The sequence below is a fragment of the Tyto alba genome, unplaced genomic scaffold (genome assembly GCF_018691265.1).
Source record: "Tyto alba isolate M040663 unplaced genomic scaffold, T.alba_DEE_v4.0 Super-Scaffold_41, whole genome shotgun sequence".
In the NCBI taxonomy this organism is placed as follows: Eukaryota; Metazoa; Chordata; class Aves; order Strigiformes; family Tytonidae; genus Tyto; species Tyto alba.
In genome coordinates this window covers 14,505,202-14,519,759 of record NW_024881317.1, presented here as the reverse complement: position 1 = coordinate 14,519,759, position 14,558 = coordinate 14,505,202, and the positions used below count along the sequence as shown (strand labels likewise).

Sequence of the window (14,558 nt, the reverse complement as noted above, 5' to 3'; positions counted from 1 at the left end):
CAGAGGTGATAGTTGGCATGTGTGGTTTATAGTTTGCCTTTCAAAGCCACCCTGAATCCTGCTCTTTCCTGAATGTAGAAAGCTTGTTCTGCTGTGGGTCAGTCAGAGATGATGCACAAGAGTTCATGAATCTCAGAATATAATTTTGGTCTGTTGCCAGAGTTGTTTCTTTAAAGCTTACATGTAAAGGCCTCATATGGACCCTTATCAAGCAATGCAGATCTCTCCGAACAGCAAAAATGTTCCAAGTTCCAATTGTTAAGCAAGAATGTTTCCAGCACACACATGGCTTGATTTTGAAAAAATGAGGTCTATCCTGGTTACTAAAGTATTCAGCTTAAAACAGTGACTTGTTAATTCTAAAAAAATTAAAATAAATAAATAAATAAATAATAAATTCTAGTGTTGGTTTTGGAAATGTTTAAATTAAGATCTAATAGTTAATTACAGAACTTTATGAGATACTTATTCATCAGGTTTTTTTATAGATTAGCTAATGTTCTCACTGAAATGGCTGATAGTGCTATTAGATTCATTTTGAGATAATGCATGTAGACACAAAATAGAAAAGTGCTTTGTCCTTCTAAGTTTCCAACAAAAATAAGTGATAAGCTGTATCATGACAATAAACACCTGGATTTAGCCCTGAGGATGACAAATTTTACACTTTATGAAAACATGACTTATTACTGGAGTTTTCTTTCTTGACTAACATACACCTCCTTTGGAGTAACTCCTTGTTAGATTTACTGCTAGTGATGCACAAAAAAGAGGGAGCACATTCTGCTAGTCTTCTGAACTGAACTACAGCAGGGGACCTTAACATTTATAGTAATTTTAGATTCGTACATTTGGATAACAACAAAAAGGACAAAGATCAACTTTTAAAATCTGGATAAATTACTGAAGCTGTGAAAAGTCATACAGTTTGCCCTCTCTGTAATAGTTTCCAGAATATTTTAAAAATAAATAATTTAAAAAATCTTCCCAGGATTTCAGCTAAATAATATAAGTACATGGAACACTGGTGGTCAGAGAAGACCTGTAAATAGGGAATCAGGAAGTTTGCCATGTCAAATGTAAAATTTAAAACTAGCAATGGTAAACTAGAAAAGATGCCTCTACTGTCTCTCAATATGATTATCAAAATCTGTAGGCTGCGTTCAGTACATCATAGTGTGGTGGTCATTTAACTTGCAGAATTGAAAGAAGCCGCTATTACTAACTATTTTTTTGACGTGATCATTTGAAATTCAGTGGAAGAATGGCTTAATGGCTTGATATTTAGAAATAGCCACATAAACAGTTTGGGTTTGAAAGACAGTCTCATGATAACTGAGTCCGAGTTGAGCAAAAATTGTCAGAAAAGAAGGAAAAAGGGATCTTTTCATTACTGAAGCCTGTGTGTTGGCAACAGGGAAGTCTCAAAGTTGAACTGTGTAGTTCAGAGACACATCATGCTTTATTGCTATTGTTATTAGCCTATTCTTTGTCACTGAGTTACTAAACTCTTAATGTGTATATTTGAAAAAAAAAAAAAAAAAAGATAATGGCAATATTTATCTGAATGTAGTAGGATTTATTTTTGTGAAATATTTCTGGAACTTCAGGAAAGGCACAGTACAGAATGTAAATATCTGTTAATCTGCTTTTCAATACCCATCATCAAATGCTATTCCCAGCTCTCTAGTTCATAGTTAGTTTTATGGGTTTCCTTCTATTTTCTGTCATCTTCTCTTACAGAGAATAGCTTCCTAAATAGTGTTTTATGTCTAAAGCTTTAGATGTTCCCCTTCTTTCATTGGAATGAAATGCCTATGGCAGAGTGCTAGGATAGCTTGGTAGATGCTTTTAGGCTCAATGTCAATAAGCTTTCATGTTGCCAGTAAACATTTATTGTGACTTCACGCAGAGTAGCATCACCGGATGCCTCAACAGATTGACCTTGTCACAGTATTTTGCTTTGTTTGGATGGTGATTTTCCTAAAGGTTTCTAGATGCTAACCAACCAAATATAAATGTATAGAACAGAGAAAATGAAAATGATAAACCAAATAACAATAGCTTCTATTAATGTCAAAGCTAGCTTGTGAATTCCAGAGTTTGCATTCCATGTAGTTCTCCCTACGTATTTGGAAACAGCATAATTAAAGATTACTATAATCCTAGTGCTTAACTACAGTGTATTATTTTTTAAAAAATAAAAAAGGAAAGGGATAAAAAGAAAACCTGAAGAAGCCGTTGTAATAGCTTACTTGTGACTCCCTCTGGAGATCTTTAAACAAGATTATGTATTTAGAGTGCATTCTAATCTGGTGGGAGAATCATGCTCTAAATAACAGAAAGCCAAATTATATTATTACCTGAAACTAAATAGTCAAACAACTCACAGGTTAGAGTAAAATTGTTTCCTTGTTATTTGCAACTACAATATGAACTGTTAAAAAATAACTTATCCTATAAAATCATAATTTGTAATGTAAAAGGCGTTAGGTAAGGAGTGGTCTTGAGAAAGATGAGTTAATCAACATTGCATTCAAGTTAAAGCCAGCTGTTGCCCTGTTTACTAACACTTGATGGTTTCTCTTAAAATTCAGTTATTTTCAACAGAAACAATTATTTTCATTAGTGGAATGTTTCTAATCATTATAAGAAAGCTCAAACTAACAGTGATCTAGGAAAGTCCATAGCTCTTGTGATATGGAAGCTGGCATGATTGTTTGCAAAAGTGTCACTGGGCTGAAAAGTTGCTTCTTGATGCTATCTTCCTGCTCATACATGCTTGCTTGTAAAGGTGAAATAACTAGAGTGAACACAGTGCTGAGAGCATAGACTTGTGCAGGACAATAAAAACATACAAGTCATAAGTGCTTAAAGAAAAGGGCAAAAGCATCAACAAGGAATTTATACTCCCTCATGTCTGCTGCTCCCCTGAAGGTAAAAGATACCTCTTTAATAGATACAGCAGGATGGTGATATTAGATATTGTGTCACAATCTCATAACTTTACCACTGGATGATCCTCCCAGTACCTTCATGGAATGCCACTTGGTAGTGCAGCATGATGATTCCTGTGAAAGAAAATAGTTACTCTTCTAGAAACTCATCTGGAGTCTTTCAGAAGAAAATTGAGAGTTTTGTCTTTATAATGAAAATTTATTGGAGGACTTTTAAAGGTTTGACTCTGTCATTTAGTTCAGTTTCTGATATGTTTTTTAGTCGCATGCGAAAGTAATAGGATTTTTGTTTCAAGTTACAATTGGATAGTTATAATGGGGTTTTTTCCTGAGAAAATTAGTTCTGAAATACCATCAGTTTCATAAAAACATCAGTGACATGGAAGTCTGTAGAGCAGGAGGTTTGAGATAACCTACAGATATAACTTCCAGGAAACATTTCTGTGATTTCTGTGATCCTGCGTAGTATTGCATTTCCTATGAAAAAAGATCTTTTGAAAAATTCATAATGACTAAAGTCAATATTTACAATTTATTTCAATTTTTTTCCTTAGAAGGAGTTATTGTTTCAGACTTTATTTTATGTTTTAAAATGTAGCTAAAAACTTAAATTGAGGAGGAAAATAAGTTTTATTGAAACATTTAGGTCATCCTTTAAAAATTTGTATATTTGTCATTAACTGTCCCAGGTAGCACTATTATTGCAGACTCTTTGCTGGGTGGTACGTAGGTTCAGTACTTTTGTAATAAAGACTAAGAAAGCATCAAAAGAAGCTGATATGAAGTTTTTTCTGCTTTCTGAAGCCTGCAGAAGCTGTCATAAAAATTGGGTCATGCTGGGGATACACAGGCACAGGAAGTTGTATGGGGAAAAAGGCAGTAGGAACATCAAATGTTTTTCTTCTGAATTTGCAGATTTGTAAGGCACGAAATCCACTCCTGTAAGTGGATCTTGAGTGGAATATGGGATCTGAGGTAATTCACTGTGTTTCTTCTTTTAAAGACTCTCAGAAATCAGCTGGCGCAGAAGGCCGAAACAGAGCACCTCTCCTGAAGTATTAATGGGAGATTGGGAGTGGGGGAAAAGCAAGCATGGAATGTTTTCCATTTATAGAAATAGAATATAGGCTACAGGACATATTTTGGAATTTCCCTCTCTTGACTTGTTCATCCTTAGGATCTTATTCCTGCTTGCGTGTATCCTCCATTCACACGTCTTTATATGAATGCTTTTCTTCAGTCTTGTGCTTATTCTTGCTCTTTCCTTCTTTCCACAGGTTCTACTTAGAGAGTATCTAATCCATAGAGTTTATGTCCTAATAGAGGAGGCTCTCTTATTTATTTTCTCAAATATTGTATTTTTTCTGTATGCTTAGATTACATTCTGTCTAAGGTTCTAATGGCCAGGACAGATTGTTTTTGACATGCATTTGTCTGGTCATGTTCTTCTGTGATATCTGTATAAGGAGCTGATTTTTAATGTGTCCAAAGACATCCCCTCCTTGGGAGTTTGTCACAGCATAGTATCTACCCTAATGTCAAGGACACTGGAAAAATAAAAATTAATTATAATTCTAAACGATGTAAACTTTTACATAAGTTCTTTATTGTTGCTGGTAAAGTATGTGTGGTTTAACTTAAAATTAAGTAACTTTAAGATAGTTTTTCATGTTTTGAAATGGCAAAGACATAGTCTTTATCTCAGACATGTATCAGATTGCTGCAAGGCATACAGATTCTCAAGATTTCCACAAATTTTGCAACATCATAGGATTTATTTCCCTAGCTTTATTTTTCAAAAAAAACCTGTATTCATTAAAACTTTCCTAAAAGCCTTGCATCTTGTAATGAAATCTAGCAGAAGAAATATCAGCCTAGAGTTTTGGCAAAGATGTGTGCAATCTACAGCATGGCTGTATAATTGAAGATGTTAGGGAGCCTGTATTACAGTATATGCAAGCATATGTCTCTGTATCTTAAGCTATTTAGAAGAAAATCCTTTTTCCTTAGTAAGAATTGAATAAATATAATTAAGTTGAACTTAATGGACTTAATAGATGTGGTCTATTCCATATGCAATTTTATGCTGATATATTGAAAATTACAAAATACTATGGATTTGTGTTTGGACACTGAATATTTTTCTTTCAGTTAACTGCTACCAACTGCATCCAACAGCCCTTTACTATTTTACCAGTTAAGACAAAATGGAACAATGCAAACTTCCATATTCTCTTATTTGATCTGGAAAAACTTGAGGAACTTCTGCTGTCATCTCAACTCAATGGATTAAAGTCATCGAATTCATTCCACAACTATGAAACTCTAGAAAGAGCCAAAAGTACTACTGAGAAAAGGGCACTGACATTAAAAAGAAATAAAAATGCTGGCTCCGTATTTCCAGTCGATGGGCAAGTGGATACTGTTTGTTCAAACGAGGTCTGTAGGGATAAAAATGCAGCTAGGCCTTTGGAAGAAATTGGTGGCATGAAAACACAGAAAAAAATGAAGAGTTCAAGAAAGATTAGAGTTCAGCCATCAGGAAACATTGATGTGAATGTCACCGGTGACACAGCTAAACTGCTTTTGTCATGTCTCTTACCATGGGGTGTAGATAAAGAAATAGACAGTCTTTGTGTTAGACACTTGGATATCTTGAGGCTTCAGTGTCCTGTTTCTTTTGGACTTGTGTCAGGTGAAAACCACCTATCACTAATGTTGCCAGGATGGAAATGTACTGATTGTGGTGTGCTAGAAGAACATGCAGTAATCAACTTGTTTTCAAAAAGAGTGTTTGATTTATCAAACAAGTACCTTGCTGCAACTGAAGGACAAACTGGAAAGAAGGATGGACCCAAGAATAATTTTTATGGAACAAAGGGACTAGAAACAGTATTCTTCTTATTTAGCAGAATAGCTTTAATCAACAGGATAATTAACATACCTTCAGCAGTTACAGGTGAAATTGAAAGGTAAGAATCTTTTCATTATGAATCTTTTCTTCCTTTATAGGGGTTAAAACATGAAAAATATGAAATAAACATGTTTCATAAATATGGACTTTTGAGATAGAGTTTATATTCTTAAAAGCTTTTTTTATAGGACGTTCTTTGAACAATAGGAGATTGGGAGGATCTTTATATTTTTCTATTTAGCAGATGAGAACTTCGTGCAAGAAGTTTTTTCATCAGAAGAACTTGAATTATCCAGCTTCACATCCTCTTTTTCCAGAGATCACTCTTTTCCTCACAGTTTAAACAAAGTAGAATAATGAGGTCTCTTCAGGCACATTGTGAGATGTACATTAAGCACATTTATGCTGTTTTAACTTCCACTATCTGTAAGCAATATAATTCCTTTACCATGGAACCCTTGGCTTCAGAGATAAATAAAACATAAGAGACAAGAACAAACTGTCCTAGTTACAGTCTCTAAAGTAGAACAGCCCCAGTAATAATGGAAGCTAGGAATGAATGCCTCATCAGCCCTTATGTTGTGAGAACCATCCCAAATAACATTTATGTTACTCAAAGCAAATTTATTGACTAAATGTTTTTTCAGCGTTAAAGGAAAAATAGCGTGTTCGACATTATTTGATCAAGCCAAATAGAGCATACTAATCAGGCAATGGATATTGTCCACAGACTTTTGTTGTTCAGCAGACCTAGGCTAGTCTGTATTTAGCATTTTAGGGACTATTAACCTCACTGTTGGTGATGCTATGGCCCAGAGGAAAGAAGGAGGACAAAAAAAATTGATCCTAATGCTGCAAATATCTGTGTGTCTTCCACAAAGCTCTGGGCATTCAGCATATCTCAAGAGATATACACCATCCTGCAGGACAAATACACATTTTTCAGTTACTTTTACTGCTAATCACATTGCCTACTGGTCTGCATTCAACACAAGCTTGTCTGAAATTCTGTCTCTAGGATTCTAGCTTGGATATGAATTCCTTTCCATGCAAGAAAGGACTCTGCTTGCACTGTCTTACAATACTCTGTTGGAAACACATTGTGTAACTGAAGTTAGTCATCACAGCAGAATCAAACATTTTTCCCAAACATATACATCCTGGCTTTGGAATATATCTCTCTTAAAATTATAAGTATTAAAGTTGTTGCAAGCAGAAAGGCACTTTTTTTTTTTTTTTTTTTCTGTGAAAACTATATTATATAATTTCAAGTTTTCTTCAGGAAATGTAAAACCATAAAAGCCAGCATTACTTGTAGAAATAGGTGAAATTTTGTACAAAAGAGAAGGGAAAAAAAAAAGCCAAAAATTTTGGTTGCAAGGAAGTTATCAGTTTTATTCAAAGACCCTGAAATGTTTTATTTGGAATTTTGTCATGGTTTGGATTGCCTCTTTTTTCCAGAGCTGAATATTATAGCTAATATTGCAGCTAATTTTTAGTTTGGTGCCATTTGCAATGTTCTAATATGGCCTGTTGCCTCCCAATGGCCTCATCTGGATAAAAACGCTTGAGTTGTATCTATTCAATTATTTTCTTGGATTTTTTTGTTTTGTTTGTAGGTATTGTTGGGGTTTTGTTGTTGTTGTTATGTTTATTTGTTTTGGGTTTTGTTTTATTTTTTCCTCCTGAGCTCCCTATTTTCTTCTTGAGTTCCTAAGAAGCAACTGCAAGTGCTATGGGTCTGTACAGAGACAACACTGTTTGTTTGCCCAGCTGTACTGGCACACTCTTGGCTACTATTGAGACTGTACCTTCTTTATTTTTCATCTCTTACACATTCAGAAAATAAACAGAGAAGCGGCAACAATTTTTCTGTGTTGTTGAAGGATAGCTATTTCTTAGGGAACTTGATCAGAACTAGACTGTATTTGCTGAATTTTTATTAACACAGACCTCAGGTTCTAGTCACCTGGACATTTTCCTCTTTGCTGCTTGTGACAGTATTTTTTTTTCTCATCATGTCTCTTTCCCATAATAGCACAGAGCTTATCTTTTCCCCTACCTTCCAAGAACTGTTTCAGAACTTTAGACATGTCAGTCATAATTTACTTTTTTTTCCCCAAAAATAAATAAAGATAAGAGCAGTTGAGATACGTGGAGGATTTTGTACTGTTTCCTAGCCTCTGTAAAACTGCAAAAGACATCCCACTGCAGTCAAGAACCATTGTTTTAACATAGAATCAAAGTTGTGTGGATAGAACCAACGAGACAATGTTACTATGTCAGCATTAGTGGGAGAAGTGGATTAGAGCCATGAGAAAGAATTTCATGCTTCAGACACTTCTTCAAAAAATTAAAATAGTGTTTCTATACGTAATGTACTTTCCTGTGATGATGTTATCTTTGTGTCTCAGTATTAAAGGCATAGTTTTGCTATCTGAAATCGCTATCTGAAAGTATCTATGCTTTCTGTATTGCCTCAAAACCAGTTATGTGTATGCAAAGTTATCTCCCTCTCCACCTAGAGAAAAATCCCCTTTCCTGTGAAGTTCCCTTTCCCTCTTCCCCCCGCCCCAGTAATAAATGTAGCATGAACAGGACTTGGCCCATTTGCCATGATCTTGGGATTCAGCCTTCATTTCACCTCTTCCTCTTGCAAATAATTGGGGTGTGAATGAACTATTGTAACCTGTATTCATTCATTCATAAAATCTTTTTATATGATTTATTCATCATTTACTCTTCTATTCAGGGTTGAAATGAGTTTTCTTCTTTATGATGAGCAGTTAAAGTACTTTTGCCTAATTAAAAGTTTGAAAGAAACCAAGCAAGTGCTCTTTTATCCAGTTTGCCTTCTAAAAGTTCAGTATGTAGCCAAACCTCTTTGGGCAGTTGGTTTAGCTAAAACTACAGCATGCTCAAGGGAAAAACCTATGTATTGAATTCTAATTTGTCACAGCATTTGGAGGAGTCAGTAGGACAGCTTTCACAGCTTGTAAGGGTCCTGGTCTCCTAAGTATTACTGCAGTACAAACAACTCTTACAAATTCAGTTACTAGTATGAGAAGGAAAATGCATTCTGATCTCCTTTCAGTAGCTTACCTGTCAGCAGAGCCATGAATGTTTCTCCATCCTGTAAAAGTTTACTTTCTATTAACACACTGGTACAAACTCCAAAGTTTTTAGACTTTTAAATTAAAAACAGGAGAAAGAATATCTGAACAGATTACCCACTGACTAGGACACTTTCTTAATGTGTATTCAGCTAATATTCGTAATTCTGCCTACTCTGATGCTGGAGAATTAACTTAATATTTGTTCCTTGCAATGTGGCACAGTATCTAACTGCTGGTTTAGTAAAAATTTGGGGATTCCAGTTTTCTTCTGTTAATTCTGGCCCACTTTGCATATAGCAATGAAATATTAGTTGGGCTGTAAGGAGAATTATTTTAGTGCAAGTCAACTATGGCTTTGATCTGAGGAATGTGATAATACATTTTAAATCCCTGTTCTTTGGTATATCCAATGATTTTGCTGTTACTGGAATTTCTTTGTTGTTAAAATGCACACATATATGTATAGTTTTAATCTGGAGAGTCAGAACTGGAAAAATGCATTGGATCAATTCGTAGATTATTGGGTATTCCTGGATGACTCTGGTATTCTCATTTTGAGCAGAAATTCTGTTTTTGTCAGCATGTGTGTATATATATATATGTTTTTGCTTAAACCATGGGTTTGACAGATCATTTCCCAATGCAAAACATTTGGTTGAAGAACTCTTGACTAGTTGCTATCATAACTTTTCAGCTCATGTTTTAGATCAGTAAGTTTCAGGTTATCGTGTTTGTGTGATTAGCTATTTGACTGGAAAAATTAAATTTGTGGAATGTGAAAATAGTGAACAGCAAATGACATGCTTTAAGCACACGTTATCAGACTAGTACTAATGTTTGGTGGTTTGGGTTTTTTGTTTTTGTTTTTTTTTTTTGTTTGTTTGATTTTTGGTTTGGGTTTTTTTTTGGGAGGGGGTTAAAAAAAAAAGGGGGGAAAAATAAGCATTTTTTGATATAATTTGAACACTTCACCAAAAAAGTATTTATAATCTAAAAAAAAAGAATAAAGGATTCAAAATATAGCTTATGAAAAACCTGAATCTGAGTCTGTAAGCTGTGTTTCATAAATGTGTTTGTGTATCTTATTTTTCTGCAACTTGACCCAGCCTCTGAAGGTAAAGGAACCTGCAGTAAAATGTGTCAAATTATAGAAGTGGGACAGAAACAGGAAGAAGCCAGTAAGAAAAGATCTTCACAGAATTTTTCTGCTGGCTTTTGGGACTTGTATCTGTAACTTAAAGGTCTCAAGCTGAAAGCTTTCACAGTTGTTTAGGCTTTTGAAATATTATGACTTACTGTTGGTTGTAGTAAATTTAAAAGGAGAAATAGATTATTTTTAAATGGCACCTAAGTATAGTTTGTGCAAGGTCACTATAGCAGCATATTTAAAATAAACAGTTAAAATTAGTGCAGGGGTTTGGAGAGATTTTTTAGTTCCATTCCCCTCAGTCCATGTCCTTTGTCTTCAAAGGTTAGGTTGCTGTGTTAGTCAGTGACAAACTTGAAGAGTAGTAGATACGCACACTCATCTACTGAATGGTAGCCATCAATAACATTCTAAATTATTTAACACTTTTAAAAAAATGGAAACCTATCAAGCTGCTAGTTTCCCTTGAACTTTTTTCTGGTGTAATAGAAAAAACAGCACAAGTCCTTTGTGAACATGATGTTTTGATTCAGTTCTTCACATACGACTTTGTTTCTTTAATACAGCATAAAAAGTAACTGTATGGATGATACTTCTCAGTATTTGTATGGAAATTTGGATGTTTCAATACCAAGTTATAGGCAAAAGAATGCAAGTGTCTTCTGAGGAGAAACTAAATCATGGTTGATAGTAATTGATGGCAGAGTACCTACCTTAAAAAAACCTACCTCAACTCATAAAATGTTTGTAAGTATGTTCCAGTTTTGTTTAATAATTTCATATTCTTTTAGTCCACAGAAATCAGAATCTGTACATGACAAATGGCAAAACATAGAAGCACTAACACTTTCATTCCCCAGTTTTTATGGAGAATTACCGAGCAGTAAGTATATGGAGGATTCACAATATTGGCTTTGAAGCATTACTTTTTTGCATGCTTTTTGTTGCTAGAATATATCATTTAACTTCAATAATGAAAAATTATACTCTTTACCTTTGAGCAGATCCAGTTTGTAAATACAGAAACTGGATTATGTTGTTGTTCTTTTCTGTGAATATCACAAAAGCGTGTAAACAAAATCTCGACTGTTAATACTGGAATCAAGGATATTTTTTCTGTGGTGGCAAAGCTGAGTTTCTAGAGACATTTTCTATCAGTCTGAAAAACAGAAATATAGTAAGACAAATACGGTTGTCTCCACCCTACCCCATCTCCCTCATCACCATTATGTGCCCGCCCAATAATATATACAACCTTTCAAGCAAACTGTTGCCTTAGTAATACAAGAGTCATCCTGATCGTTCAATAATGCCCTTAGACTTTTGGCTTAGGGCAGAATAAGGTAATCTCTTCACATTAATGTCCCACAGGCTATTGTTCACCAACCTTGGCTTTGCAAGCTAGTCTAAGTTTATGTTTACACTGTGCAACTAACCAAAGAATGGTTAAGTAAAAATCTAAACAGAATTTGAATATCTGTCAGTATATGTTACCTAAAAAGTATAGTGTTCCTGTTATAAAGTCCTGTCTGATAACACAAATTTGTTCAAGTCAAACCTTGAACCTCTGCTATGCAAATAAGCCTTAATGTCCCCATCTAAAATGAGTTTAGTGTGCTTTTCCTTTGAGCTCATATGCACCATAACTGTAGAACTTGTGACAACAGCAAAAATGCTTGTTGGAAGAAAAAGGTGGAACATAAAATCAAGTGATAGTAGAAAATAAGTAGATGAAAGGAATGGAAATGGTATGGAGATGATTAAAATGTTCATGGACATAAAAATAGTTTTACTGAGTGACCTAAAACTTCTAAGGTAATCTAACTCGTATCCTATATCTCCTAGTTCACACAGTTGTTTGAAATAATAATATTGATTTTTGACACAGCAATGTTTCCGAAATGGCAGAGAAAAGAAAAATTCATCCTGATATATAAATAAATCACATAAGATTCAAATTAAAATGAGGAGAGGTTTACCTTGGTATGATCAGTTCTGCATCTCTCATTTTGTCAGCCCTTTTTATGTTTTCATATTGGCCTTTACATTTTTTATTATGGTACATACCATGTCAGCTGTGAGAGATAGAAGATAAAATATTTGCTCTTACCCTGTATTACTGTAAAATTATATTAAATGCTCTTGTTTTCTTTTTTCCTCTTTCATTCTTTTTTTGATCATACCTGTGTGTATGTTTGTACATACCTTTATATATTAGATATTGACATAGCTACACTTATATGGTCATTTACTGAATAGCATACTGCTCCCTCCAGACTACCATAGTGTACCCTATTCACTTTGCAATATGCAGGTACGTATTTTCAAACTTCAATCTTTGCTGTAGGAATCCAGCATTTAAGTGAATGGCTATGCCTTGTGTGATCAGGTTACTTGTGAACTTTGGTGTTACTGAAACACTTAGAGTCGCTACTTAAAATTCAGTTTCTTCTTTTCAAGATATTATATGGTACTGGCAATCAGAGTTTCTTGTGTGGATTCAAAGGAGTGTACAACCAATTTACCCAACCTATATGCCTGGCAGCAAACATTGTAGTAAAATACTGAGATGACACATTTGCCTATTGAAGTCCAAATAATGAAGTGGACTAAATCAGCACAGCTGCCATTTCAAACTGTGCCTTGCTTTGAAAATAATCTGAAAAATCAGGATAGGTAGTAATAAAACTCACATGCAAATCTATAAATATAACACCTTGCTTGACTGGAAGCATAACTAGTGAGCAATTGGCTATGAGACATTTTGACCACACACAAGTATTGTTGCCCTATATCAGAAAAGCAAATCAGGCATAACTGTAGATATACAAAATGTTATTGGATGTATTTTTGCATAGGCTGTACTACTGTTTTAAAGGTGAAGAAACACATATTCAAGTAGCTTTAGAATTTACAGTGGACTATTTCCATAGTGAAATAGTCCAAATTGGAACATATTCTCAGTATCTTCAGAAAATTCTGATGAAAACATGATATCAGACCTCTGCTTAAAAAACAAACAAACAAAAAACCAAACCAAACCAAAACAAAAAGAATAACCAACCAACCAAACAAAAACAAAACAAAAATCCCACAAAGACTAATCTGATTTAGGACGAGAATAAATGTTCAAACAGTATATTGTCTGAACACTTCATGCTTACTGCATCAGATGAAAGCATATTCTAAGAAATTATGCTGCTGAAGTGAAAAGTTAAAAATTTAAATTTCTTTCTATTTGTATACCTCTATGTATATTGTCAGTTCATAAATTATGTATGTGTTTTTCAGGTAAAAATAGATATCATTCCATGAACTTTGGGAATGTTTCGTTGCTGAAACTCATTTGTTGTTGGAGTGACCAATCTATAAAGGTAGGAAATCGCCTGTCAGTTGTCACAATGCAATCATTAAGTAACATTTGCTGTAATTTAGTATTTGGAATCTGTAATGTGACATAATAGTCATTAATTTAATGTGAAATTATTACATAAATTGTGCCATTCAGATCTATGGAAAGCAGATTATTATTTCAGAATGAAGTATGCTACTCATGAAACTATTTGGCCTTAAAGTACATGTTTAAATGTGTGAAACTAACTGTCCTACTAGTATTTAATCTAGGTCATCTTGTTCATAACGTGTTTAAAAAAAATTAGTTACCTGTTCTTGAACAACCAGATGTAAACTTACATTACAAATGCCCTTTTTTGCTCCAGGAAAATAAAGGCAGTGTCATATACCAATGTATTATTATAGAAGAAACAGAAAATGCCTTCTTAGAAAGGATAAATAATTAATCCTAAATCCTTAAGTATTAGAGCACCCTTCAAGAATGACTTAGAAAAAGAAGTTATGGGTTCACAGATCAGATGAAGCTCTCATGCCTATTGTTAGTGAAGAATCTGATATCTCGACAGATATATTTCTGTTTCTTGAGTGGATGGGTAACTTTGAAATAGTATGCACAGTGAAATCTAGAGATCATTGTGTGGTTGCTGGAGTGAATTAACGTTCAAGAGTACAAAACTCAAGACACTATACTATGACCACAAGGGATTTTGCTCTAGAAAAGGGAAATAACTGTTATAAATTTATTTTATGATCATACTTTTAAAATAGAATGTATCGCTGTCCTGCATTTCAAGTGCGAAGCGTATTTTCCAGAGCTGAGGTGTACAGGGGTACTGCAGTGATAGTCCCCTGTTCTATTAGACAAACAGTAATGTTTTCTGCAAGTACTAACGTTCGGTTGAATTCATCATTTTATCTTGAAGTTATCAGTTGTTTATTATATCCCCACTGTCTATACATCTTCCATATTTTTTCAGCATTCTTCTTCCCTCACAAACTGTCCGCCTTTCTCTTGCAATAAGACTTTTTCCTTTTTTGAATCCTTTTAATAAAAAAATTGAATACAGGAC

At 34.2% G+C, this 14,558-nt stretch overlaps 1 protein-coding gene across 1 annotated transcript in view; it reads left to right on the top strand.

The window, feature by feature from the left end:
* Positions 1–14,558, top strand: part of WDR72 (WD repeat domain 72) — a 111,769-nt gene that overhangs the window by 49,618 nt on the left and 47,593 nt on the right. Inside the window, exons 14-16 of the mRNA XM_032999274.1 lie at positions 5,109–5,929; positions 10,926–11,017; positions 13,426–13,508. Coding sequence (XP_032855165.1) covers positions 5,109–5,929; positions 10,926–11,017; positions 13,426–13,508 — 996 coding nt within the window. The remainder of the gene's footprint in view (positions 1–5,108; positions 5,930–10,925; positions 11,018–13,425; positions 13,509–14,558) is intronic.